Source organism: Daldinia childiae, assembly GCF_008694065.1.
Source record: "Daldinia childiae strain JS-1345 chromosome Unknown Scaffold2, whole genome shotgun sequence".
Taxonomy (NCBI): Eukaryota; Fungi; Ascomycota; class Sordariomycetes; order Xylariales; family Hypoxylaceae; genus Daldinia; species Daldinia childiae.
In genome coordinates, this window is record NW_022984643.1 from 6,938,643 (window position 1) to 6,966,544 (window position 27,902).

General features: G+C 45.9%; 8 protein-coding genes across 8 annotated transcripts; 4 read left to right on the plus strand and 4 right to left on the minus strand.

The window, feature by feature from the left end:
* Positions 1–1,882: 1,882 nt before the first annotated feature.
* Positions 1,883–3,167, minus strand: GL218_02690 (uncharacterized protein; the record flags this gene model as incomplete). The annotated part of the gene is made up of 2 exons (XM_033579224.1): positions 1,883–2,272; positions 2,337–3,167. The coding sequence occupies 2 exons, from the start codon at positions 3,165–3,167 to the stop codon at positions 1,883–1,885; spliced, it is 1,221 nt and encodes a 406-aa protein (XP_033438590.1).
* Positions 3,168–4,404: 1,237 nt separating this feature from the next.
* Positions 4,405–6,914, minus strand: GL218_02691 (SCF E3 ubiquitin ligase complex F-box protein grrA; the record flags this gene model as incomplete). The annotated part of the gene is made up of 4 exons (XM_033579225.1): positions 4,405–5,000; positions 5,061–5,172; positions 5,232–5,957; positions 6,063–6,914. The coding sequence occupies 4 exons, from the start codon at positions 6,912–6,914 to the stop codon at positions 4,405–4,407; spliced, it is 2,286 nt and encodes a 761-aa protein (XP_033438589.1).
* A 2,085-nt stretch (positions 6,915–8,999) lies between these two features.
* GL218_02692 (short-chain dehydrogenase) lies at positions 9,000–10,079 on the plus strand (the record flags this gene model as incomplete). The annotated part of the gene is made up of 2 exons (XM_033579226.1): positions 9,000–9,629; positions 9,714–10,079. 2 exons carry the CDS (start codon positions 9,000–9,002, stop codon positions 10,077–10,079), a joined length of 996 nt encoding a protein of 331 aa, XP_033438588.1.
* Positions 10,080–10,255: 176 nt separating this feature from the next.
* Positions 10,256–13,867, minus strand: GL218_02693 (Bifunctional solanapyrone synthase; the record flags this gene model as incomplete). Its single annotated transcript, XM_033579227.1, has 8 exons — positions 10,256–10,477; positions 10,533–10,974; positions 12,096–12,578; positions 12,637–12,967; positions 13,029–13,119; positions 13,184–13,245; positions 13,305–13,639; positions 13,698–13,867. 8 exons carry the CDS (start codon positions 13,865–13,867, stop codon positions 10,256–10,258), a joined length of 2,136 nt encoding a protein of 711 aa, XP_033438587.1.
* Positions 13,868–15,402: 1,535 nt separating this feature from the next.
* On the plus strand, positions 15,403–19,929 carry GL218_02694 (4-hydroxybenzoate polyprenyltransferase, mitochondrial; the record flags this gene model as incomplete). Its single annotated transcript, XM_033579228.1, has 4 exons — positions 15,403–16,161; positions 17,763–18,152; positions 18,219–18,320; positions 18,463–19,929. 4 exons carry the CDS (start codon positions 15,403–15,405, stop codon positions 19,927–19,929), a joined length of 2,718 nt encoding a protein of 905 aa, XP_033438586.1.
* Positions 19,930–20,899: 970 nt separating this feature from the next.
* GL218_02695 (Phosphatidylserine decarboxylase proenzyme 3) lies at positions 20,900–22,551 on the plus strand (the record flags this gene model as incomplete). Its single annotated transcript, XM_033579229.1, has 5 exons — positions 20,900–20,955; positions 21,029–21,394; positions 21,455–21,533; positions 21,596–21,767; positions 21,848–22,551. The coding sequence occupies 5 exons, from the start codon at positions 20,900–20,902 to the stop codon at positions 22,549–22,551; spliced, it is 1,377 nt and encodes a 458-aa protein (XP_033438585.1).
* Positions 22,552–22,750: 199 nt separating this feature from the next.
* GL218_02696 (Exoglucanase 2) lies at positions 22,751–24,459 on the minus strand (the record flags this gene model as incomplete). Its single annotated transcript, XM_033579230.1, has 5 exons — positions 22,751–23,436; positions 23,491–23,744; positions 23,803–23,977; positions 24,097–24,302; positions 24,356–24,459. The coding sequence occupies 5 exons, from the start codon at positions 24,457–24,459 to the stop codon at positions 22,751–22,753; spliced, it is 1,425 nt and encodes a 474-aa protein (XP_033438584.1).
* A 374-nt stretch (positions 24,460–24,833) lies between these two features.
* Positions 24,834–27,276, plus strand: GL218_02697 (AP-2 complex subunit mu; the record flags this gene model as incomplete). Its single annotated transcript, XM_033579231.1, has 4 exons — positions 24,834–24,888; positions 25,837–26,235; positions 26,302–26,694; positions 26,744–27,276. 4 exons carry the CDS (start codon positions 24,834–24,836, stop codon positions 27,274–27,276), a joined length of 1,380 nt encoding a protein of 459 aa, XP_033438583.1.
* Positions 27,277–27,902: the final 626 nt, after the last annotated feature.

Consider the following 27,902-nt stretch of genomic DNA (forward strand, 5'->3'; position numbering starts at 1 on the left):
TACGCAATTTGAACTCTGAGGCGCGAACATGACGCAGATTCTTTTTTAGCATTAACACATAGACATACCTACCAGTCTAGGTGAACTACTAACTATATGCCAACACGAACTAATCTGACTATACATGTTTAATGTCGTATGGATGCGGCGAGAAAATCTGAAGTTCACATGTATATTACATCAAGATTTTGAATACTAGAGTATGACGGTGTCAGCCAGTATCAAATAAATTTTCCTTGATTTTATTTGATAATTCAAAGGGCATTAGAGGCGTGTAAGCCAAGATGAAGAAATAAGCAATACACATGTCGATGAACGGAATTTCACCGCTGTCAAGACCAGAAATAGTGAGAACCCCCGGTCCAAGAGTTCTAGTCCCGGCCGAAATATACGAAAAGAGCAATTAGACCTACCAACAACCAATCATAGTTATTTTTAATTCCTAGAGAAAGCGGCCAATAATACCTGTTTGTTGTCTTCTGTCCCCATCAAACTAAAAACAGCCGAGACTCCAAGTCTTGTCTTTTCTTTAAACTACCTAACCTAGGTTAAGTAATTCCCCAGACGATGAACAACAAACCTCCGCCTAGGGAATAGCGTTGTTTGCCCGTTTCCTTCGCGAATCCAAGCTTCTTTTTTAACATGGTTAACTAGCCGTAGAGGAGTTTGAAAGGGGTTCGTAGCAATCGCTCCGGCTCTTATCCCCGTCCCACTATCGCCAGCATTAGCCTCCCTTTTCTACTTACATTTTCTTCGCTTAGGTGTATTCGATATTTAGACTAACAACACCGACGATGAGAAGACGGTGAATCGATCGATCGGTGACAATTATGTTGGGAATCTAGATTCATCCAAGTATGTATATCGAGGCCCGTGACATGCTTGTAAATTACTACGGTCAATTGTTCCGGAACTGGATCTTCAATCTCCCTGGCGTTGAATCAACTCGTTCAAGGTGATGCCCGGTTGCGAACTCACGTGTGATAGGTAATAGTTACACACCGACGGACAGGAAGTGCGGAGCAGGAATGCTAGGTCAAGGCCGGGATAGGAGTCGCGATTGTACGGTGTCTCGCTCGGCCGAGATATGTTCGTCCGACTTCATAACACCGCATCCGGCCAGATTCCACTACCATATCTTATGTACCATGTATCTTAACTATCCTGCATATGATAAAATAATTGTTTGGCCGTTTGTATGTTTATGCCGACGTAGCTATGCTGTCTCGATTTTTTTTTTAAAAAAAAAAATATTCGTCGGAATTAATAAATCGGGAATTGCGTAGGTAGAATTGGGTCTTCTATGACAGATTCGGTACCCGTACAATGAGTTTATCTGTTTTCGTAGAATATCAATAACTAGTCTCAACCCAAAATTACAACGCAGGCCTCACGACTTTTATATACCAGTTCCATGTGGGGGTCAAGATCTGGGGACCCCAATTATGAATTTCTTTTTTCCACTAATCAGGCTTCTCTGTTTGCTATCACGAGCGTTTCAATAAAGTTATAAGTCCTGGCAACCGAGTTGGTCCCGGAGTGACGGACCGAGGCCAAAAAGCATAGCCAAGATCCCCATGGGGTAGATCTCGTATCGTGATATTGACTGCCGAAGTGCTCTTCCTAGCTCGTTCATGAGCTGTTAACTTTTGTACTAGTTCTTCCCGCGGCAATCTAGAAGTTTAGAGTGTGCCTACATATTCCTCTAGTTAATTGTAACTGCTTGTTACTTTCCATATAGAGAAAGATTACTTGGCTTTACGAGTACTAGCTTGAGTAGTTTTTTATATATATAGCATTGCCCTTTTTCTAACTACTTCACACTGAATAATACAGGATAGATATTAGATTCCTACCTTACGTGCGGTGAAATACCATTCCCTTAAGCAGGAGGCTCACCACCAGTCATGACCTCAACCACCTTCTCAGCCCCATCCTCGCAGAACTCAATTTCCATCATACTAGCTGTGAGCGCAGCGTCCTTCCGCGAGCGCTCAAACATACCCTCCTCGTACTTCCTCAGCATCTGCGCTAGACCCTCCTCCCCCTTTTCTTCTTGCTGCTCAACGTATGCCGCGATCCCCTCCGCTAACTCCAACGCATCCATCATACCCACGTTAACCCCCACGCCGGCAAACGGTGTCATCACGTGTGCCGCATCGCCTAGCAGCGATAGCCCGGGACGAGGCTCCCACCGGTGGCCCACGGGTAGCATGTATAACGGCCGTAGAGTCGGCTGCTCCGTCATAGCTAGAACCGCGTCGCGGGCCTCCTGGATATAATCGCCGAAATATATCCAAGTACCTTTGCCTTATCTTCCCATCTGCCCAATCTACCTCTTCGTTATCCTCGAGTCCAAGAAGTGCATTCGCATCAAGGACCTCCATCCCAATCTCCCTATTCGTCCGCACCATCGCGTAAGCCCTGGCACTGCCATCGCTATGTCGCTGCAGTGATAGAAACCTGTCTTCGGAAAACATCATGCAAGATCCCTCTCCGATGAATGCAGATACTTCGGGTCGTGCCGCTAGCTGCTCCGGCAAAATCCATACGTCTAATGCTGTTACACCTGAGTATAGTGGCCTGACGTCGGTGAGTAGAGGTCGAATGCGGGACCATGCGCCGTCGGCGCCGAGCACGAGATCATACGGCCCAGAATCAGAGTCTTCAGTATTGCTATCTCTTTCCATGAATTCTAACATCCACCGTTGCGTCCCAGGAACCGACTTTACGGACGAAATACCTTTACCCCAACGAATAGTACTCTCGGGTAAGGCCGCGATGAGTAAATCTTTGAGATCCTTACGATCGATCTCCGGGCGTCCACGGCCATCTTCCTCCTCTTGACCATTCTGTAAATCCTTTGAATCCTGCTGTTGCTGTTCGTTCTCGTCGAGAAGTACCGTACCGTCCTTCTTCACGACACGCGTAGCTTCACCCTCGGGGCGTGATAACTTCTTGAACGCGGTCAGTAAGCCGGCAGCGGCAATAGCGCGCTGACCTGTCTCGGCGTGAATGTCCAAGGTACCGCCTTGAGCACGGACTGTGGCACTGGTTTCACGCTCAAATATGGTACATTTAGTCCCTCTATGATGTAGAATAGCGGCAAGCATGAGACCTACGGGTCCCGCGCCTATGATGGCAATTTTAGGGGTAGATGTTGACATAATAGCCTAAAGAAATAGACATGTATGATACGTCGTATTTGATGCTTATGTGATGGATAGGACGATAGAACGGTAGTAAACGAGTCTAATATATCCATCGTGGAGATTTCGTATCGGATGATGTTTTCAGTGTCCTTTATAAGACATGTCATATTCGGAGGAGTGATATTATCTTTCTATAATTATTTTCCATTCCTTCTGGAGTTTGACTCATCTTACTAAATATAAGTCGAGCCTCGTACCCGCAACATCAAGATTCGGAGCCGAATGATGATGACTGGTGATGATGACCGTCGATATGGCTTATCGATAGTCTCGGACATCTATTCGGTCCCGAGTACGACATCCCGGACTCGGACTCCTTAAGTAGTCTCAAGAGTATCTCAAGAGTAGTCTCGAGATCTAACAATTACATTACTGACTACTCACACGGGATAACGTTCAAACCCTTACGAATTTTCTACTTAATATATTGTAGAATAAGGCCTAGTATCAAAGAGAAACAGAAGCCATTCTATTCACAGCATCCCCTTCTGCTTCGTGGTAGGCAAGCCAGTTATGGCAACCCGCCGTATCTAATTTGTCGCAATACTGCTAGAAAACAAGTAGAGCAAATATCCACCTAACGGTTCCATGGATCCGTCTTGACCGTTCTGTTGCCACCAGCTCAGATCCCGCTTGGTATGTCGGGACTCCTATAGAAATGATCTCAATTCCCTACCTAGGTAGACATTCACCATTAACCTCATACACTTGTTGCCTTGTGAGTTCTGGCAGAGTTTCTAATTAGTTTCGAAGGCGTGTGTGCCTTGGCCATAATGCTGGTAGTCAGCCACAGCCCCCTCGTGGCTCTCTGCGACGATTACCAGTCGCCAAATGCTAATATTCCCGATGTGCTATATGCATAGGAAGTATTCATACACCGCCCTGCGCTAAGCGTCGCTCTGAACCGTGAATACTTCAAGATGACTCAGGTCTCACTTAGCTAGATAGGACAGAAGACGCACGCGTACCAACGTAAAAGGATTACTAGGTAGTTATCCGCATCAGGTAAACCATGGGGTGTGGCTTAGCTGAGTGGACATTAAGTACTGATGCGTGATCCAATTCATATATCATTTCCGATAGGTCCAGTATAAGAAGTATTCTTGCAAACAGGGAGGCAGGGGCTATACTATCATACGAACGGACGTATACGTTAAGATTGTTCGCATAAAACGACGCGACAGCAACAATTCTATGATCGATCGCCTCTATCGTCTTCCTCGGCGTCTCCTTGCATGGAAGCTGTGCTAGGTCCTGAGGAGTCTATGTTGACGAAGATTCCCTGGCCGGCAGTACTGGGGCCTGGAGTGTTGCTGACGGGAATCCACGCGCCTGTGCCAGCTTGAGTCGCGGGCGCCATAATAGCGCCTATAGTAATAGCAGCCAGATGCGGCGGCTGCGGACGAGGTGGTGGATGAGAGACGCCAATTTGCGGTGGAGGCGGCGGTGGCGGAGGGACTAATAAGCTGGCTCCGTTTGTAGAGTTATCATTTCCGCCGAAGCTACCAGGGTCAAGAGCAATCTCGCTACCATCGCCCATATCGTCATCTTCGACTCCATCGATATCATCGAAACCATCAATATCAGGGGCTGGTACGGGAATAAGTCCTTGTACCTGACCCTGAGCTGTGTCCTGATTTATCTGGACTGCTCTTCGCGACGGGAATATAGTCTGCTGTTGCAAGTGGTACTCGGCAAACTCAGGTTGGGTATTTAGGTAGGTTCGGAGGCCCGTTACACCTTGACCAGAGAAGACACAGAATACTGCTCGCTGGTGTTCAGTGAAGTCTAAAATGTCTAGTTAGCACATCGGGGCACGGACGGGATCTAGGGAGAAAGGCTAATTACCTGGAGGCGCGTCTCGACAGAAAGTATCTAGGTCATCCCGCAGGAAAGCAGGTACGCCAGTCAAACTCAGGTGAGTAAGTTTCGGGCAGCAGTTGAGAAGTTTGATAATGCTCTGTAGTACTGTTAGCGGCCTATATGTGAATAGCATTTCTGGAATAAGATTAGCCATACCGGAAGTGTCAGATTTGTGCAGTAGCTAAGATGGACTCGTTCCAAACTACCAGTGTGATATTCATGTCTTCGGGAACCGTTGTTTCCTGACGCATTGCGTCGGGACTGGGCATGGCGGTTTGCTCCAGCTAATGCGTACATGCTCTCATCAGTGATGCTGCTACACTTCACCAATCCGATTCTCTTCAGTTTCGGGAGTCTTGCCAGCTGTACAACAGACTCATCTGTGAGGTGGGTGCAACAGCCAAGATCGATATAACGAATGCGGTTGCATGATTGCACCAGGCGCTTAACCGCATCATCTGTGATATGTCTACAGTGGCCAAGATGTACGTAGTGTAGATTTTTGCCGAGACGAGATATGGCATAGACCGCAGAGTCGGTAATGTTGCTACACTTAGCTAGGACTAGATTTCGTAACCGCGGGGCAACCTCAATGATCTTTTCGACAGCGCGGTCCGTAAGCCGGGTACACGATGTCAGATCAAGGATACGAAGGTGCTCGTAGATCTTGGAGGGTAAGGATAGGAATGCGCCATCGTCGATAATGTCGCAATTCGCAAGTCGCAACTCTCGCAGAGATCGTCCCTGAGCAAGGAGGGCGGTAACGGGCTCGTTACCGATATTCACACATTGATGAAGATCGATTTCGAGTATGTTTGGGCAGTTATTGGCGAAGGCAATAATCGCACTATCGTTGAGTTGTTCGCAATCGTTTAACTTAAGCTATTTACCAGGTAAATATCGGGTATGATTAGCAGCGTCTCAAATAGAGTAGTATCGAAACTAATAAAGGCCGCCTGAGAGGCGTATTAAGGAGAATTGACTTACACGTTTGATATACCTGCAATTCTCGGCGAGTTGAACCATGCTTTCATTGGAGATCTGTTTGCAGTTTGATACGTTCAGACCCTGAAGCCTGCGGCAGTTCTCGGCGATGGCCACGATAGAGCGCTCGGTGATGTTGTTATCGCCCGAAATATCCAAAGCGAGAAGATTCTTATTACTCCTCACTAGGGGCATCAGTCCCAAATCGGTCAGGGCTTTGCAATTTGTCAAGGTGAGACGCTCGACGCGGGTGCAGACGGCAAGCGGCATAACACTGCCATCACTAACTCTATCTGCCAATGCAGCTAGATTAAGGCGCTTAACGAAGTCTGTATAAGTGAAGAAAGGCTTCTCGAGTCCTAGAGTCGCGCAGATGGACTGATGCTTCGACCACGAGGTGCAGGTTGGACGATGCCAGAGTATCTCGACCACGTTGCGGGCCCATCTCTTACAGGTTAACATACAGTTCAAAAGTTCACCCGGGCTGTTGATGCGAGAGAAGATGCTGATGAGGATTTCGCTGGGAAGGGCTGCCACGGTCGGGAGACATTCTGGATCGGTCACTTGCATGTCTTGCAAGTTTGGTACTACTCCTAAGGAAGACTGGGAATCATTTGCTACGTGGAAAAAGTCGGACTCTTCGTTGTCTGGGGGGACAGGCGAGTTCGTCGACGATGAAGATCTCGAATCTCTCGTGTCGTCGGACATGTTCATTGTCTGTATGTTTGGGCCTGAAGCTTCATTGGGTGCGGCGGCGGTTGCGGCGGCAGTAGTAGCAGAAGCAGAAGCAGCAGCAGCAGCAGCAGCAGAGTTACGGGCGGCTATTACATCGAGAGAAGGAGCCGGCGGTCGCATTTTGGCAAGTCTGTAGAAGACTGCGTCGCGATTTATTCGGAGAAGAAGTTCGAGATTAGGTAGCGTTGGTAATGTCTCGAAGAGGTTGGCGAAATGTCGATGGTGGTGATATCGAAGGATTCAACAGGGTGGTGGATCGAGGGGTAGTATTCAGACGGGCATCAGGTTTTCGATGTTCGTAGAGGAAAGTAGTAGAGAAAAATAAAAAGGGAATGAATAAACGAGTATCAGAAATAACCGACGATCACTTTCCTTCCCTCTTAGAAATAATTAGATGCAAATCGCTAAAAATCAAAGAAGTAAAGGAGGACCTAACGATAGTTGCGATGATGAATATTGTTTAATAATTTGGTTTAGTTGGTTTAGGTGATCCTCAGTGGCAGTGGTATTGTTGGGAAGGAAGAATATGGAAATGCATCTCTAAAGTGACAAAGAAGTGTGATGTGTGTACCGCACTTAGGTAGGTACTTTTTTACGGCTTTTACGTATGGCAGCAGGGCGGTTACGATCTTGGGCAGTTGCTGCAGTTGCTCCAGTTGTTACTATTTCGGTGTGTGATGCGATGATGGGCTACAGGCTTTTATGAGTACATGGTACATGTACTTTATACTTTGTATTTTGTACCTCCAATCATAACTGGCAGGTACACATCAGCAGGTGACGACTTCGTCACAACTGCTAGCCCATTTATTGTAGTACAAACATTCTAATCGGCCTGAGCCATGAGCCGGCGCAAACTGGCACAGATTGAGAAATGCGAAATGTTATTGTTTTACACTAATGTTTACAATTTACAACAATGTTAGCATCAATAATACCTAGGAAAGAGGTTGCTATTTTTAAGTAGTTATTGTTATTTGAAATATTGTTAAGCTATGACATATTATTCTACTACAACCAACAAATCAAAACCTAGACAAACGCACTCCATGAGTATGCATATATTAATAAAAACAGATTTCTATTGTTCGGGCAGTTGTTTACGTTGTTCATCTCCACATGTAGAATTTCAGCCCGGTACCTAATTCCATAGCTTCAATCGACATTCCATTCCTTTAAGCAACGCAGTGGACGAAGTACCTAAAACCTAATTTATTTTTAAGTTCTCTCCCTTCACCTATCTATCGCATTAGTTCATCCCGTCACCGTCCTGCGGCTTAAGATATACTATGCTTAGACCCGATTGACGTCACAGCAGATTCAAGGGTAATTCAAGGGTTCATAGGCTGACAGCATATTGATTGATATGTACCTTAGGAGGTATGTTATCGAAGCCCACTATCTCCTTATCGGAGTATATTATCTATTTTGGCGTTTAATGTCCAGACCTCGGCATATATGTAATCCAGCGAAGATATACATCTGAAGCCTTATATTTAATAGGATGTCTGGGAAGTAAGGGGCAGTACATATAATAACTTCCACCCTAAGTGGCTAATCGAAAGTATAACGTTAATACTTGAACTTATGATAACGTTGTTAACTTTGCTACTTTAGTGCGATATCATTTACTATATTTATAAAATAGCCTTGTCCCTGATTAAAAGCTACGCTGAAAACTACTAGTTCTCCTCCTTGGTCCCCGTACAGTATATATGATTACTTTTCACTGTATTTTATGACTAATTTAACTAGAGGTTTTCAAGGGTCGGAGGCCGGGCGGAGGAGCTTTTACTACCTTGTAACCTAAAGAGAAGCTCACTTACCAGGCATTATATAAGCTGTCTACCCTAGGTATCTGTCAATTATTAAGCCCTTTTCCGTTAGAGATGTTTTTATCATTAGTAGTTAGGCTAACGAATGATACACGTACCTGGATCATTTGGTTAAAACAGTAGGATCCTACCTTATAAAGTCATTAACTAGGCCTTGGAAACTTTTAAACATTTCCTATTTCTTTTTGTAGCTTTTTCTTCAGAGCTTCGTTATATATTATTAGTTATATACTACCTAAGAGCTAGCGTTTACGAATAGTTATATTCCTATTCTTATTGTTATTATTACACTTAGTTAACCATACTAAACACTGGATATAACTATCCATTTACTTATAAACATCTGTAAACATCTACATTAAATTACACCATGACAGGCACAATCATCATCACTGGAGCAAACGGCTCTCTTGCAATCCCTGCTGTGCATCATCTTTTAACCAAATACCCAGACTATACCGCAGTTTTGACTGTTCGCCAGACAGAGGATACAGATCCCAATACCAAGAAGCTACGCGAGACCATTGCTAAGTTTCCCAAGGCTCAGACATCCATCCGCCAACTTGACCTGGCTAATCTCACTGCTGTACACGATTTTGCAAGCACAATTGCTACTGAGATTTCGGAAAAGAAGTTGCCGCAGCTTGCTAGCATTGTCTGCAATGCATATTACTGGAACTTGTCTAGCGATCCCGAGTTCACGGCAGAAGGAGTCGAGAAGGCGATCCAAGTGAACCACATTTCCCATGTTGCTCTAGTTCTTCGACTACTGGGTAGCTTCAGACCTGAAGGTGGCCGTATTGTACTATTCACTAGTAACGCCCATTTCCCCGGCAAAAACGGCTTAGAGAAGTACCCGCCGGCTATCCCGGACGATTTGGATTCTTTATTGAAGGCTAAACCGGATGCCGACAAGTTAGGACGAGGCATGAATATATACGGAAATTCAAAGTTGGCCATTCTCATGTGGGGATACGCGTTGAACAGGCATCTCGAAAAGGTATGTTTAGATTTACTTGCTCATTATTCCTTATCCAATCAAGATATGAAAATATGAAAAGGACGAAATTGACCTGTTTCCTAGGATGAGAAGCTGCGTAACATCACAGCAATAATAATTGATCCCGGCAATTTGACCGATTCGCGCGCTTTACGCACGAACACACCTCTGTTCCTCCGCATTGTTCAAAGATTTGTGCTTCAGCCTTTGCGGCCACTCTTTAGTCTCACAGACCCAAGTTACCGTACAGCAGCAAATGCAGGTATAGATGTGATAGATCTTGCTACGAACAATGCCTTCCCAGGAGAGCGTGGTTATCTCCTTACGTTGAAGAAAGAGCCCAGTTCCCCCGATAGTTACAACGAGGATAAGCAGGAGAAGCTGTGGGGTAAGAGCGCCGAGTGGGCAAAGGTTACTAAGGAGAATACTGCTATTGCAAGCATTCTTTGAATGAAGCATGTCGGTGGGTGACGGGATTTCGAGGCATGTTGAAGCCTAGCTTGCCAGGAGCGCAGAGAATTGAAGTTGTTGTTGAATAGTATTTTAGATTCCCCAATTTGAGCATCGATTTATTCATAGGAAATTTCCAAGATTCTACATATACAGCGAAGCAAGAGGTAATTTTTCTATTCAGTCTTGGCTCGATCTGCAAACCGCCTTTGAAAGATAGACATGTCCATCTTGTGGCATGCCGATTGCCAATCTGTCGTCCACTTACGATAGAACGGCTGATATCCTAGAATACTTCCTAGCCATCTACCTACTACAACACCAAGAGCATATGCCAATGTCTTGCTAAACGGTATCCAGCGTGGGAGTGAAAGGTAAGAACCACCTGCATCAAACATCTACCGACCCGTCAACGATAAGTCTAGAGAGTTTAGGGTTAATGGAACAACCTACGCTCATAACCTGAATCAAGTCGACCTTCTCGCCCTTGACAACTATTTGGTCTTGGTATGCATACCAATTCTCGAAGAAGACGGTATCAAGCTTGAATAGCTCAGGGGTGCTCTCGGCTGAAAGTAAGAATCTCGTCACCTTTAAGTTCTCGTCGGTATTATTGGTAACCGGCGAGTACAGCCTATGGTTTGTCCACGGAGGAAAGGTAACCTCCCCATCTTCAGGGACGAGAATGCGTTCCTTGCCTTCAACTTCTACAGCTAGACTTCCTTCGAGCACCTGGAGATATTCCTCCTGATGTGGGTGGAAATGAAGCGGCGGCTTCTGCGATGCGACTGCGACGACCCGTGGATGTTGGAGGAGAAAGGTCACGTCGTAAGCGAAGGCTCGGTTGGGATGAGAAGGGTGAGTGATCACACGTGTAGTTATTCCGCCTTCGAAACTATATGGGCCGGATAATAATCGTCGCTTTTAGCAAGGTTCTCACTGCTATATCACGTAAAGAACTCCCAAGCGACTGTCAAATCATTTTCGTAGAGCAGGCAACTTACGCTATAATCACGCGGCCTAAATAGGGATCTTCGGTCATACTTCACAGAACACGGCTTTCGTGTTACTAACCCTTTATCACAAGTGAACGATCTGTATATAGTGGTATATAGTTGAAGCTGAATGAGATCTGTAAGTAGTAATAGCCTTGTAGCACCTTGAAAACTTCTGTAGGCTCGAATTGGATACGAACAAAAGAGTGTCTTCTAGTTTTATCGCCCGAGACCCAAGCTATTCTCCATAAAACCCACTACAAGGATGTACTCCATCATCTAAGCTTACAGGCTTGTTATTATTGTTGCTCTTAGTAGGTTCGTTAACATCGGCATTGCAACTCAAGCGTCCGAGTTCCAAGTTAGCGCAGGGACAATACATACGATCTAATTTATGAAGGATCTAAACTGTGTTACATTTTTCGTCTTTCTAGTTCTGCTTGACTGACTGACGCCATCCGGGTTTTCAGCTAGGTATTCCCTGTCCTTGGCATCTCAACGGTAAAATCTAATCTACATATACGTACAACAACTGTGTGGTTTGCAAAGCTAAGGTAAAGTTGTGGCACAGCTAATTCAATTCTAACCTCAGTCCGATAGGGGTATATTATCAACTTCCTATAAAAAAATAGTTCATCCCAAAAGTTTAGAAATTTCCTAATTGTGAGGTACTTGATATAGTGTGCCTACCTACCTAGTAATCCACTTTCTATTTCTACTAGGGCCGGCATATATTTCCTCGTTCGGCTGGGGGTTTAGCGTTGAAGCTGTGGGGGCTGGCCTCCGACGGCTGGGCTACTATGGCGCTCGGAACTGATTTTGCATAACGATATTCGAGGCACCAAGCATATGCGTCTAACATGCCCAAGAGTCACCAAGAAGCTAGGTTCATGTAGTATGTAAGCCAACATCATATGATGAAAGGGTATCCTAGGACCTAGGTGTCTAGGTTAATGTATTGATATGTATAAAACATTATATTTGAGCTGACTCTTCTACCACCAACCAATAATGGTCCTACGACTTAGGTAGCTTGAACCCCCCTGATGCTAAAGTTTGGAATACTCCATCAGGATCGTATTTTTCTGCCGCTCTCTTCAACTTTGCAACATTCTCCTGTCCGTAGTGCTCAATAACAGGCTGGTCCGCAGCTGCGTCGTTCATGAAAATATAGTCAACATAGTGCCCGCTAGCCTTAGATGCGTCGTCGATCTTGTTGATCATACTCTGCGTGTAATTATGCGCCAGCTCGTCGTCCTCGGGAGACCACCAGCCCACGTCAAGAACAAGCCAAGTCTGATTAACGGGCTTTAGTCCAAGCGCGTTACCACCACTTGCTTGTCCAGCGAGTACGGCACTGCTGGAAATTGGTTGCCAACCGAATGCTAAAGACCCTGCAGTTAGGCTCTTCAGGCTCTCTAACTCTGGGGCCTTGGACACAATATCTCCCACTTTATTAAATAGTTCCTTATCGGTGGCGAAGCTTGCACTGAACCAATTCACCCTATATAAATAGATTAGTATGCCGGGAGGTTAGAGTCCTGAATTATTGCATGGCTTACCGTGTCAACTCGGGAAGAGGTGCTGCGAGCATCAGTTCGGTTAATGTTTGGAGCTTGGTCAAATCGGCTAGAGGCGTGATATTCCGGAAAGGTGCGAATGCTTCCGGCTCCTCCTCTGGCTTTAAGTATACGATATTTACTATGGCACCAATGGTTGCGTTTGTCGGGAAAGCTTGCAACATAATGTTCGCGTAGGGGTCCTTGTTTTCAACCGACTGATATTGGTACATGGCATCAAATAATGCCGGCAAAGCGTCTAAGGAGTATACTTTGACTCCACCCCAAACATCGTGGATGTCGTAAGTTTTCAGTGTGAACTTAGTGACGATACCTACTCATATGTAAGTCAACTAAGTCTCTAGCATAATAGAAGTATACGTATCAAGTCTTACCGAAGTTGTTGATACCCCCCTTCAGAGCCCAGAATAAATCCGGGTTCGATTCTGCGTTCGCATTTATAACGGCTCCAGCTGAAGTGACAACCTATATTAACAACCTTAGTTAACACTATTATAGTATTCCCAGAGAAAAATATAGTAGCTCTTACCTCGTAATTAACCACGTTATCGCATACTAAGCCGTACAGGTCGGTTAGGTACGAAAGACCGCCTATACCACACCTATTAATAACCTGTCTAACAACGAACGTGGAAGGGAACAAAACTTACCCCCAAGAGTTAGACCGCCGACACCGACGTCCAAGACTCTACCACCAGCAACTGTTACGTTATACTGGTCTAGTGAGGTATAAACTTCTTTCCACCGCAACCCTGAACCCACGACAGCGACTTTCTTGTCCGCATCATAATCTACCGAGTTGAAGTTCGCTAGGTCAATTAGAACACCACGGTTGATATTTGCGGCTCCAGGTACGACCGAGTGACCACCGGAGCGAATGGCAAAATTCACTTTCCAGTCAACTACAGTAGAGACGACGTAGGAGAGTTCCTCGGCAGTAGATGGCTGGATAATGCATGATGGCTTTGCCCAGACAGTCTGCGACCTATTATAGAAGAGTCAAATTAGCCCTCTCGACTTGGAAGAGATCAATCAAATCATACCAGTTCTCTGTGCTTAAAGCCAAATATGTGTCTGCAGTCGGCTGGACTGTCCCGTTGTTTAGTTGGGTTTTGATGTGATTGCACACGGCATGGTCTTGCGATCCTTCTACTATGGAGCAGAAGAAAAGTAGGAAGCCAGCAAGAGCCCGGGATACGGTAAGACAGACCATGATCCTTTTTCTTGCCCGGAACTAAGAAGTTGAGGTCGCTCGCTCTCGTTATTCACGCTGGCTCGGCGTCTATGGAATAGTTTAAATACCAAGTATAAAAAGTAGTCCACTGCGGATCTACCCCCCCGGAAGACCCTAGTACTGCTTATTGAAGCATATGAAGATTATGGGACCTTGTCCAGCCCTAAGTTCAATACTACTATGTCGATGATCAGAGCATGCTATCGAGACCCGAAAGGAGTTAAGTGGTCTAGGTACCTTACCGTATCTCGGATCGCAAACTACAGTACGTAGCATTATTAAACACAAGGTAATTTAAATTAATAGCCCCCCTCGATCACCGGTGATTTTGTATATTTCTATTGATAGCGCTGACATGGATATGGATTACGAAACAGACGATACTCCCTCCCAGAAACCAGCTTGGAAACCCTGCCTATACATAGGCGTCTTCCGTTCTCCAACCTTTGTCCTCAATTTGACTTCACCCCCTGAAGACCAAATTCCCAGTTCACTCGCTACTGTCTTAGCGTAGCCGACGACATATGAATGTAGACAGTGCATGATTATGGGGTTGACACTGTAACAGGAGATGCTCTAGGACTAGTGGAGACTTGATAATTAGGAGCTATTCCAAATAATTGTATTGGTAACTTTGACTGAAGGTGTTTATCCTTAGTTGATACCTAAGGTTAAGATGTTGTAGTGTATGTATCTAATAGACACCTAGGTAACTACACTAATCTAACATCAACTCATAGTTATAGGTAAACTAATCAAGACCGGAATTCTTTGCTAAAGCCAGGACAAGTTCTAATCTGGCCTGGGGATTAGAAATAGATAGTAAATCCATAATAAACATCTTCTTGGGTCTGCCTTTAAATACTGGAGATTATGTGGATGAGCAGGGATTGGCGGCTCTTAGTTCTCATTCAGAACGGTAGTAAGGACCGACTGATTCAACACGGACTTTTACGTAGATATTATTTATGTGTACGAATGCATCACATAACGCTTGAAAGTTATCGGCTTAATGAGAAGCCGAGTCTTCTTAGAAGATGATCTAGAAAATATCTACTAACCTAGGTAGTCTATCATTTCCTTCCCTGAGAAGTTCCCCATGTTCTTTAGTGGACATGAAGAATCATACGTACATACCTTTTTTTCCTACTTGGTAGTGATTGGTCGCCCCTAATTAGTATCATTCAGCCCTGGAAGAAAATGTTTGAAGCTTCATACCTCCCGGTGGCGTACATAGGCACGGATGACGGGAGCCTCCTTGTGTGGGGTGAAGGATGGTTGTCGTCCGTGGGATAGAAGTCCCTGCCACCCTTGACGTTGCTAACTATTCTAACTAGCGTCTTCTACTAGAAGTAGTCGCGGGAAGGTCGGAATGTAAGTAGGTAACTTAGTTAGCTCTTCGATCCCGTCTCGGAAAATAGAGCAAGAAAAAAAAAGAAAAAAAAAGAGAAGAAATCGGTTCCTCATTCATAACTATCACGTCCTTGCAAACCCTTCCGCTAGCTCTCTCTACCATGAGCGGTAAGACGAGTAACGAAAAACCATACTCAGCCAACGAGACGGCCGAGTTCCAAAATAATGCGCTCGCGCAGCAGTATGGTGGTGGACATGTCGGCGGCTGGGTTGGTCGTTTACCCTCATCATGGGTTCCTTACGTCCAGCTGGCACGATTGAGTCCTCCCGCCGCCCTGTTCCTCATATACTTCCCACACTTTTTCGGTATTATACTTGCCGCCATTATCCAGAGATCACCTATCTCCCAGGTGCTTCAGGCCAGCTTAATCATGCTTGGCGGTAGCTTCTTTTTCTCGAACGCCGCCCATGGCTGGAACGACCTCATCGATGCGCCCGTCGACAAGTCAATACTTCGTACGAGCAAGCGCCCTATCCCCCGAGGTGCCATCACACCTCACGCCGCTTTCGTTTTTACTATGACACAGGCCATCGGCGCTGCCTCGTTTCTACTCCTGATGCCGTCCGGAAGCGCGATCTACGCCATCCCGAATATTATCGGTACTTTCTACTACCCCTGGGCCAAACGGCACACCAACTTCGCGCAGTTGGTGCTAGGCTTTTGTTTGGCTTGGGGTATCATGATGGGGTCATGCGCAATGGGTCTCGAGCCATTTATAGGAGGACCTTTTGGGAGCGGAAACGGAGGGAAACAGTTCTGGAGCGAGCCGTCAACCACGTGCCTCTTCCTCGCAAGCATCCTATGGACGGTTATTTATGATTCGATCTATGCGCATCAGGATATCAAGGATGATATCAGGGTGGGTTTGAAGAGCATTGCTGTTCTGCTTAAAGATTGGACGAAACCGTTGCTATGGCTGCTTAGCTGCATGATCGCACTATTATATACGTGCGGAAGTCTTCTAAGCATGGGAGTCGCATTCCACGTAATCGCTGGCGGTGGATCATTGCTTTCTTTAGGTGCTATGATCGCTAACGTTGAGTTGAAAGATTCAGCAAGCTGTTGGTGGTGGTTCAGATATGGGTTCTGGCTGGCAGGCGGAGCTATCGCGGGAGGGCTTCTCTCGGAATATGTTGCGATTAGGCCAGCATTATGAATGTATACCTATTATAGATTTCCATCTCCTAGTATAAGACTAATAGTTAAATTAATAACGACATATTTTTAATTGATGATTGATTGTAGACAAATTAAAAGTCGGTTCGAGGAAATGCCTAAGGTGATCTTAAGAAGGTTACGGCTCACGGACCAGGACGACTTGCGTAAACACCTACGTGTTCCTCTAGTTGCTTGTCTAAGGTTTCCTTAAACATGATAACTAGACTTAAAACTACTTTCTTTCTAAGAAAATTGTCTTATATGGATATAGTGGTGATGACTTCAACAATACCTTCATGATCATGAATAGAGTATTTTCTCCTGCTTCAACCCTAGTCATTCACCGAGGTGACCGCGTTTGTTAATATGCCGAAGGCCGAAAAGCAATGTGTCTATCAACCAATCAGCGGCTAGGAAAGCTCGGAGTTCATCACATCACATCTATGAACGATGATTACTTGGACACCGATCTCTGCCTAAGTAATGAGCAGAGATGCTTCAAACTCATGTCATCGGTCACTATCAAGAGGGCTCTTCTCGATATATTCTATCTTGGTCACATCAACTCCGACATTGTGGACCCCAAATCCGAGGTATCTCGGAGTCTTAGTAGTCTCAATGAATCCTTCACAGCAGCCGCTTGGTGGTCAAATTATAGATTTGCAGCCTAGGCATTCACATCGTGCCTTGACGGGGAAATACCGACGCAATGGAAAATTACAGTATGCATTTTCCCCAGTCCCCCCTCGTCTTTTCTCATTTACCCTCGCTCCATCTCATACCTACGCAAGCTTACATTCGGGGGATACCGCGGGATCAAGCTTAGATTCCCTAAGACGTGTGGTACATATCTCAGGTAGGTAGGTAAACTAGATGTCCTCTAGGATCTCATCAAGCCATGTACCTTACGGCCTGGGAGTCGGGGCTTGTTCCTGCTATACTCTTCACCTTATCTAGATCGTGTGAACCATGTAGACGATCTAAGCTGAAGTGTGATCATGTCGTCCCAACCTGCGGCAGATGTATTAAGAGACATTGCGCTGATCAGTGCATCTATCACCCCAATCCTCTTACTCAGGTTGGTCATTCAGTATACTAATTATACCACATCTAAAGGCATTAACCAGTAAACATCTACAAACGTTTATAAATTAAGCTAATGGTGTTCCGGGGTAGGCTCGTCGAAGAGAAAAGACGACTCCCTCAACGCGATTCTCAGTAAGGAGCGATGATGGTCCCATAACTCCTGTGCAGTCAATTGAGGCACAAACTGCAGAATCACCTAACGTACTCGCATCTCAGATCACGCCGGCACGTTCTGCTGAAGTAATAACTCGCGAAGTACTTCGAGCGGCATCCGCTCCGCCATTGCAAAGTCGGGATGGGTCTACCAACCGTACCATAAGCATAGGCTTTCTTGGCGAGACATCTTATATTTCTATCTTTACGGACGGCCTTGGTAGCTTTGATGTCTCTTCTCCGGGCCTAGAAGCTCCCGAAGCCCAAGAAATGAGCTTATCGCACGACCGAATAATCCAGGGATGTAAACTCCTCTCATTCTTAAAAGACAAGCACATGATCAATCGTCTCGTATCGCGCTGGTACGAAATATGCGAAGACGAAGCTTGTATATGTATAGAGCCCATAATGAAAGAGTGGCTATGGGGTCTCGGCATGCATCACGGAGACGTTGTACGTATAGAAAATACAATTACCTCAGGAGCTGTGCAATAATTGGAACTAATTCTATGAACACAGCTTAGAGATCAAAATTCCGAAAAGATTCGGCGATTATGTGAATTAATCTGGCGTAATACCCAAACTCCAGTCATATTTAACCAGAATACGACAGCTAAGCATGTAAGTTAGGTACCTTAGGAGGCAGTTAAAGTGATGATTTACTCGCCCCCTATTTGGAACTTTGGGTTCATGTATATTTACCCGACGTCAACATATTATCTTCATGAATCAGAGATTCTGTTGCTAACTCTACGCATTGAAGTGGGCGCGATCTGCTACTGGACCAAGCATACGATGGGAAGTCATTGGCCTCATCGCTGTAGTCGCCGGCCAGTCTGCGAACACTCCCGAACCTTTCGGTCGCGGTTCTAAGAAACATAACTCGGCGGCGCATTCCTCATTTGCGAGACAGATGAACGAGATTGCAGAGACTTGTTTAAACTTTTGCCGCGACTGTGGAGCTTTGGGTGATATGTTCACCTGGCTTCTCATGGAGAATTACTCTCTAACGGCTAAGATTAAAGGCGAAGCTAGTCACACTACATATACCCTGAGTGGTGAGATTGTAGCTTCGACCGTTGCGATGGGTTTGCACCGGGGGGTCAAAGAAGAGGATCGGCTTCCATTCTTTTTAGAAGAACTACGAAAAAGGCTGCTTTGCCAGATGTATGGCGCGGAGATCGGTATATCAACGTTTACGGGTCGCCCTCCTCGGATTTCACATCGTTATTGTAATCTCCAGCCTCCCTTAGACCTTGCGGTCTCCCTCCTCCTCGAAGGAGATGACTTAACTCTAGCACTTGCTAGTCTAGATGAGAAAGGATTCAATACATCAGGAAGAATACGTCGCGTTACTTGGATAAGAATCTGGATTGGATTCGCTATACAAAGAGAAGACATACTGGACCTGGCCCTAGGTCCGTATACACGCGACGAGATCCTACAACGCGCAGAAGATATCAAAAATAGACACCGTCGATATATAGAGGAACTCCCAGGGTTCATCAAGAAAATAAGAGACTCGCCTATAGAAATAGAGGGAAGACCACCAACGGAAATACTATTCATGATTGTAATCCATCAATCCTTCCGTTCAAACGACCTTTTGCTCCAGCGCGTCTTGATTCGTAAAGCTGGGGCAAGTTCAGAGGAGCTCATACGACTTGCACGCTCAATCCTAAAGGATATATTGTTAATCAGTCAACGCCATGACCTAGGGACGCTATTTAAAACAGATATTGCTTCTCTTCTCGCAGTACAAGGTATGCGGAGCGCTGCCGTCATGGCAGTCGAGCTATTAAAACAAGAGCAACTCCCCGTTTATCCGAAAGCCCCTCTTCTCCCTAGAAGTCAGACCATCCAAGATCTAGCCGTGTTCGGCAGCTGGGCTGGGGGCTGCGATCCTAGTGACGGATCTTTTAGTATATGCGACCAGGGACGAAAGGTCATCTCTCATATACTTGATAGGATTCTAAGTCCTCCTGACCCTCCTATTCAACGTCAGGCTTCAGGTGAACAACCTGCGCACCAGGATCAAGACCAGCAAGTTGACGAGACGGTTATGGGCGCTCCGGCGAACGAGCCGACCCAAAGTTACGGCTTTCACATGCCGTGCGCAACTGATTTTACTATGACCGATCTGAACTTTGGTATCGATACTCCGTTCTTAGGGCCTGATAATGATTTTATGCAGTGGCTTGAGAACATGGATTGGGAACGGCCTGTTTAGTGAAGTCATCTCAAACATGAGCTTGTGAAGACTATCGATTTTAACGCCGCTTTCCTTGTTGACCTAAGATTACCATCCATATTAGTAACTTGAAGTCGCTTACTGAGTTGACAGTGGCAAATATGGGGTTTTTTGGGAGGGGGGTTATTTTATTTTACCTAGGAATGGTTTAGGGCTTGCTTCTTGCTTGTCCGAGCTATGCATATTTCATAACTTTCTTTCCTGGGCTTAACACGGGTTTAGAATAGAGTAACGGCTTCTCCCCGAAGTCTTATCAGGTTACCGAGATTATGATTCCATCAAGGCATCTGTCAGTCAAATAGTTTGTATGAAGACGTTTGACATGTGCGTCTAACGTGTGGTCATACTAGGTTTACTCGGATTGAGATGCGTCCTAGCACTCTTTTTAACTACCTACTAGTAATCAAAGGAACGCTCCGCTCCGCATTGAGAGCTTTTAACTTGTCGTAAATACCTAACCAATACGAAGTATGACTCGTTCATATTATTTTTTTTAAAGCTGTAATCATGGTCAGGCATAGAAGACTACCTACATCATTCGATTCCACAAATTAGGCGACTTTCTTAAAAAACCTGTCAACTATTCCACCGAACAAAGCATCAAGTGACCTCTTGATTCCCTATGATTTGGAAACCTAAACGTTTAATCTGGAGCTGATTCCACTTTAGCTTGGACATTAGAGGCGCATGAAACCCAATTCTCTCCTTACTAGGGGGGCCTTACTGATCGCCCTGCAGCCAACGTCGAATCATTACATCATGATCAAGTCTTCAACCTCACCACATGGTAGTCTTTCTGAAATCCGTACCCCGCATCCCTATGGTATATGAGACCATGAAAGACCATGGCTCTTGGCAATTCAGGAACAGTTCTAGATGGAAACTGTTTATCCACATAGGATTCTTGGTTAAAGACTTGTCATTGTGGTTTAATATAGTGTAATTCAAGATGGTTCACCAACACGGCGACGAACACGATATCCCCCAGGAACATCGTACTCAGAAGTAAGTTCACTAACGATGGCCTCAGACATCAACATTAAAATCTAGGAATTTTGTTAATAGTTACTCTTCACAGTCATGGCGCCTGGCTTCCAGCAGACCATCGTGTCCAACACGAATGGCTCAAGACGCAAATCGAACACGTCGACAAAGCTCCTCAAAAAGAGCTAATTCCCGTTCTTCAAGATTTCAAGAAACTTATCGAAGGAAACTCACGTATCTACATGTACTTCAACCAAATGTGGGATGAGATACCGCTCAAGAAGCCGTATTACAAAGATCCGACTGGTACCAAGAGGCAGATCCGAGACTACCGGCACATGCTAGCCGTGCTCAACCACATCTTCACGCAAGCTCCTCTGTGGACTGATGCTGCATTCGGCGTTGGCATGGTCGGAGTCCCCATGGTGGGTATCTTCGACTACGTGATGGCCACACCTAGGTGAGCGCCCCTGCCGAACTCGGGTATGCAAATATGCCATTAGCTAACTCGGGAATATAGTGGTCACGCCGCTTTCTTAGATCCAGAGGTCAATAAGATGATGAAGAAGATCCTGAATGAATGGGGCAAGTTCTTAAAGGTAAGTCTCCCAGTCTTGGTAAAAGGGGAGAAGCCCATCCTAACAGTGATCATCGCAACTAGACACCGAAATCAGCCGAAGTGCTCGCCTCCCATAAACAGGGCTGGTTCTCCGAGCACGGCCTCAAAGACTTGATGGAGGTAGCCAACGCACCGCTGAAGACGTCGCACAGGTTCGAGGATATGTATATCTGCGATCCTTCAGCTAAACACTACGGCTACACTTCTTGGGACGGTAAGTATATCTAGTAGGGATCAGTTATCTCGCCTGTGACAATTTTTAAAAAAAAAAAAAAGAAATTAACATATCACTAGACTTCTTCACGCGACAGCTGCGCGAGGATGCACGGCCCGTAGCCTCACCGGATAACGACGACGTAGTAGCCAACGCATGCGAGTCTAAAGTGTACAACGTAGAGAGACACGCCAAGCTGCGCGACCGCTTCTGGATCAAGAGCCAGCCGTACTCGGTTCTCGACATGCTGGGCCACGATCCTCTAGCCGCACAGTTCGACGGTGCAACAGTGTACCAAGCCTTCCTATCAGCACTGTCGTACCACCGTTGGCACGCTCCTGTCTCAGGCCGTATCGTACGCGCCTTTGTGAAGGATGGAACTTACTTCAGCGAACCGCTGTTCGAAGGCCCAGCAGGTGGTTATGCCGAGGGCGAACACAGCACACAACGCTCTGGCGAAATCGACACGCGCGGCATCAGCGTGGCGCAGGGATACCTGACGGCGCTGGCGACGCGCGCTGTCATCTTTATCCAAGCAGACAATCCAGCAATCGGACTGATGGCGTTTGTAGGCGTGGGTATGGACGAGGTCAGCACGTGCGAGATCACGGTAGGCCAGGGACAGCATGTACAAAAGGGCGATCAGATCGGTATGTTCCATTTCGGCGGCTCATCACACTGCCTGCTGTTCCGTGCCGGGGTGCCGGTTGATGGGTTTCCAACTCCGAGCCGGAAGGAAAATGTGCCCGTGAAGAGCCAGGTAGCGGTTATAAAGCGGAAGTAAGGATTCGGGCAACTATTAGGTTATTATATGCTGTAGACAAAATTTCAATTCCAGTGACGAGCAATATCTCTAACCTAGAAAGGGACTTTGATTCAAGAATAAATGGCATTATATATGATTAATTTAGAATGCCTAATGTTAAGGAGAAATAAATAACAATTAAGCCCCTATTTCTGACAAGTTTTTAGTGCCTCATCCTTCATTGGAAAGGAGGATTAGCATTCTTGTAAAGCTGCTCAAAATACGCCTGGAACCACGAACCCGCCTCAGGGGCCGGCTTCAGTGCGTCGGACAGGCCGCAGTGAAAATCGTATCTTGTAGCACTCGTGTCGCTAGTACCATCGCATTCACCACCCGGCTTTATCCAGACGAAAGCATCCAGAAGGTCGCTGCCCGTGTTAGCTGACGGACGTTGGCCAAAGCCCGTTCCAATAACGTTACACCAATGGCCCCATTCCTGTTGTCCTGTGGGCTGCTTTCCGCTGCGACCAGTGTCTGTGATGAAGTGAGCGTCCCAGCCTGCTTCTTTAAGTAGAGGAGCCATAGCGTTGACATAACGGGACTCGTCGCAGTTGGTATTGCCCTGGGTGTACGATGGACAAGTACTTATTTCCCAGGCATTGTAGTTGGCGACGTTAGTAGCAAGGCCACGCAACGCCTTGGGAGACCCGGTGTCTTTGTATAATTGAGAATACATCTTAGCAGCCGGCGCCAGGTTCGCAGTCCATCCTAACCAGCCAGCATGTCCCGCATCCAAGTACATAGCAACGTTAGGCAAGTTCAGGTTTTTAATTGCGTACTGTGTACATTCCAAGTAAGCCTTTTCAGCATTGGAGCACTTGGCTACGTTTAAGTTGGTGATCATGTTGGCCAATGAGTCGGGCTCTATTCAAGTTGTTAGCGTTGAAAAGACTTAATACTCGATACTGATAAACTTACCTATAACAAGGAGTAGTCGTATATCAGAGTAAGTCTTGACCAAGTCGACGATCGCGTCGATGTATGCCTTGTATTTCGCAACGCCCCCATCAGCAATAGAATATTCGCCATTTGAGGCTGCTGCCGCACAGTCACGATCGGGCAGATCATAGACAACGAAGATTCCAGCGTTAGGGGGATTAGCACCGGCCTTGTTAGCTGCACGAATGTCGGCCAAAGTCTCCGCCATCAGGTCAACCTTGTCCCTAGTATCTCTGTATTGCATGTCAGTTGAATTCCAGAGATAATATCACTAAATTGGCTTTTGCTTACAGCCACATGAAGCTGGGTACTTTTGCAACCGCTGCTGCGCCAGGTCCCAAAGTGGGAACGGCGTATGCAGAAACTTCTGATGCATAGTACGAGTTTGTCCACATATTGACGTCTGAGAATGGGTTTCCTGACCATTCCGCTGTGCCGCTACCGACTGGGGCAGTAGTAGTAGGGACTATTTCATATTCAGGATTTAGTGATAATTCTTCTAACATCTAGGGCCACTTTTTGGTTGAACGATAATGAACAACTACGGAGAGCAGCCTAGATAGTATCGAGGCTTCATTGACTAACCCTTGGTCGTGGTACTTCCAACTGTAGTTGTTGGCTTAGTAGTTGTAGGTTTAGCAGTGGAAGATACTGATGTAGGACCAGTAGTTGTGCCAGTAGTTGTCGCGGTACCGGGTAAGCACTGGTGGTAATATTCATTTGACTTGTTGCATGTGCTCCCACTGACACAACATGTAGCACCAGTCCACCCCTGACCACCACATTGTCCCCTGATACCGATATTAGTTGACATGTTTATTAAAAGAAGGGTGAGAAATCATACCAGGCGGAGGCACAAGCTGCCTGACGTTCTTCGACTACATTTTCAAAAGGAACAGCGAGAGCTACGGAGCTCAACGCAGCGACGAGAAACTTCTTTGCAGACATATTGACTTCAGTTGTCTTTAGAGATGAGATGAGAAGTTGCGAGCGTGTCGTAGTAGAAGATGTTATTCAGGAACCTGGGACAATGGCTCTTTATATTATAATGGGAGACTATCTAGATCTCAGATCTGTCGGATAGACGGGAACGCGACTGCTATAGACACGATCGAAGAATCTCTCAAATCACCCCACATGGAAGTGATGCTTTTGGCGGTCTCGTGAACTTGGCCTAGATATGCTCGACTGTCTCAGCGGCGCGGGAACGCGGTTCACGATCCCGTAGAATGGACATAGCTTCAGCACAAAAGCGGACTTAAGTCGAACGATTATAAGCGACCTAACTTCGGGGAAGCACCAGTATAGCTGTCATAGCTGTCATGGTGCTTAGAGACGACGATATCTCTTATGACCATGGAAATATTCAGACTATTAGTTTTTCTCTACATCAAACCCTCCAATCGAAAGTGAGCACAGCTAGACGTTCCATATAATAATGCCCCAAGACGTTGGAATAAACCTAGCCTACTTCGGTAGTGATCTCGGAGCATATCTCTGGATAGGCCAGAATAGGTAACCCATGGCCGTGAGGGGGGATTCAAGTCGCGGCGGGCTCGGATTAAACGTAGTTGTCTTCCACCACTAACACACTACGCTGTATCCTCAATGGGAAACCAAAGCGATAGCTTTGTCGGGACTAGGTAAACTTACGTCTATGACTATCACTAATTATTTTAGTCTCATGATGATCTAGACCGAGAGTCTCATTATAGACCCATGTATATTTACCTCTTCCTTGGATCTGGAGGTAACATCCAAACCGGTATAACAAGTTACCTCCTGAGGTTTGCTTGAGTCTAGACTCTGGGCGCCAGTGGGATAGATTTCGGAATCCGGAACTGAACGGAATGAACCCGGTTGTGGGAAATGCCATGTGATATAATAAATTGCCTTGCCTGCTTGACTTTCGATGATCAAGTGATGGTTGTGCAGATGTTGATATGTACCTAAGGTATGGAAGAGGTATCAAAGTGAAGCCAAGAAATAAAACCCTGCATAAATGGGTTTGTCCGTTCAGGGTATAAATGCTTCATATTAGGTGTCTTAGTTACTTTATGCACCTAAAATATAGTGGAGTCATGTACCTACTGTAAACCCATAGTGGACCCCTTATCGTTTCTATATACCTATACCTAGGTACTTACCTAACCTATCTTATCGGAATATGGCTAGGTAATCCACCTTAGATAACCTAGGTACCTAATTTAATTGGTTCCAGGTGTTCGACACGCTGATAGGAAACGCCATTGCTTTGCCCGTCGCGGCGTCACCGTAATCATATTCTAGCATCCGCATTCCAACTTAATTAATTAGTTTGGATAGCCAAAGACTCTCGTCATACCCTCCTTTATCTTTTGGCGAGGGTTGAGTCGCGAGGTCGACAAGATGCTTTCCGGCATCCTAATATTCAATCAAAAGGGTGGAACCTCATCTTCCGAGCCTTTCGAAACGACTGTCGACCACGTCTCGCCGATGTCTTTCGAATTCAAGTTATATCCAATCCTCAGGTCCGCTCGCCTATTCTCACCCTCGGAAGCACCACCTTTAGTCATGTTAAGCATGAAAACATCTACTTGGTTGCCATTACTAAGAGCAATGCCAATGCTGCCTTGGTGTTCGAGTTTCTATACCGGCTGATCCAGCTTGGTAGGGGTTACTTCGGCAAGTTCGACGAGGAGGCCGTCAAGAATAATTTCGTGCTAGTCTATGAACTATTAGACGGTGAGTCTTTGATAAACCCGTCCTATACTATTGTGTAGATGTCATCTAATAAATATTTTGTTTCAGAGATCATCGATTTTGGATACCCTCAGAATACCGAGACAGACACCCTAAAGATGTACATCACTACCGAAGGTGTCAAGTCCGAACGCGCACCTGAAGACTCGGCCAAGATAACTATGCAAGCTACCGGTGCCCTATCCTGGAGGAAGGCCGATGTTAAATATAGAAAGAATGAAGCGTTCGTTGACGTGATAGAGGATGTCAACCTTTTGATGTCAGCTACGGGGACCGTTCTTCGTGCCGATGTCACCGGCCAGATTATCATGCGCGCATATCTCTCGGGTACACCGGAATGTAAGTTCGGGCTCAACGACCGCCTGCTGTTAGACCACGATGGCCTCCAGTCGTTGCCGAGCGGTAATAAGCTCGGGACCAAAGCTACAAAAGCAGCTGCCGGTATGTTTACTTTTGGAGGACTGTCAATTCCATCAATGCGTCAAGTTAGGCAATTCGATACCGACCGAATTTATCTCCTTCATCCCTCCCGACGGCGAGTTCGAGCTTATGCGATATCGAGCAACGGAAAACGTCAATCTACCCTTCAAGGTGCACGCCATCGTTAATGAAGTTGGCAAGACCAAAGTAGAGTATAGTATTGGCGTCAAGGCGAACTTTGGTAGCAAATTGTTCGCTACCAACGTCGTTGTTCGTATCCCCACTCCGTTGAACACAGCTCGTATCACGGAACGCTGCACCCAAGGAAAGGCCAAGTACGAGCCAAGCGAAAACAACATCGTCTGGAAAATCGGTCGCTTCACTGGCCAAAGCGAATTCGTGTTAAGTGCCGAGGCGGAGCTCACGAGCATGACAAACCAGAAGGCCTGGTCGCGCCCGCCTCTCAGCATGAACTTCAGCCTTCTCATGTTTACTAGCTCGGGTCTCCTTGTACGATACTTGAAGGTGTTTGAAAAGAGTAATTATTCAAGTGTAAAATGGGTTAGATACATGACGAGAGCAGGGTCATACGAAATCCGGTAAGACTTACGTCAATTCCTCCCACGAGACTCCGACACAATTGCTAATTATTACTGTAGATTCTAATCGCGACAAACTGGATGGAAAGAGCCAATCTATATACATACCAGGAAAACTTGATATGGTTCTCTTCGCTTAACGGCAATATCATATCGTAAGCATCGACTTCAACCGATTACGGCCACCTTCTCCAACGAATACCCCGAGATATCAGCGAAGTTGGAGCATGCCATGCTCTCCTACTGTAGAGGGGGTTGTTGCAGGCACTGTCAATCCGGAAGATTGACATTAAATACCAATACTAGATCTACCCGCGAAGAACATCGCGATCGAGAGCTAATAGTCACCGGAAATGTCGTAGCAGCAATTTTGGTAACTTTGTACTCATAGCTCCGTATCACGGCCTAGCAAATTTTAAATTATACTAGACGTATGGTGAAGCTGAGGATGTGGGAGGCTTAAGTATAAGACTAATCGAGGATTATAATCCCGCGGAATTACAGTCATGATGAACGATACTAACTCTATTATACATGACCAAAGCCCGAACAAGAGACGTAATTCGACAAAGTTATCTTTTGCTAAAATCTGACAAATAATATTTATAAGAATAATTATATTTAAACTCC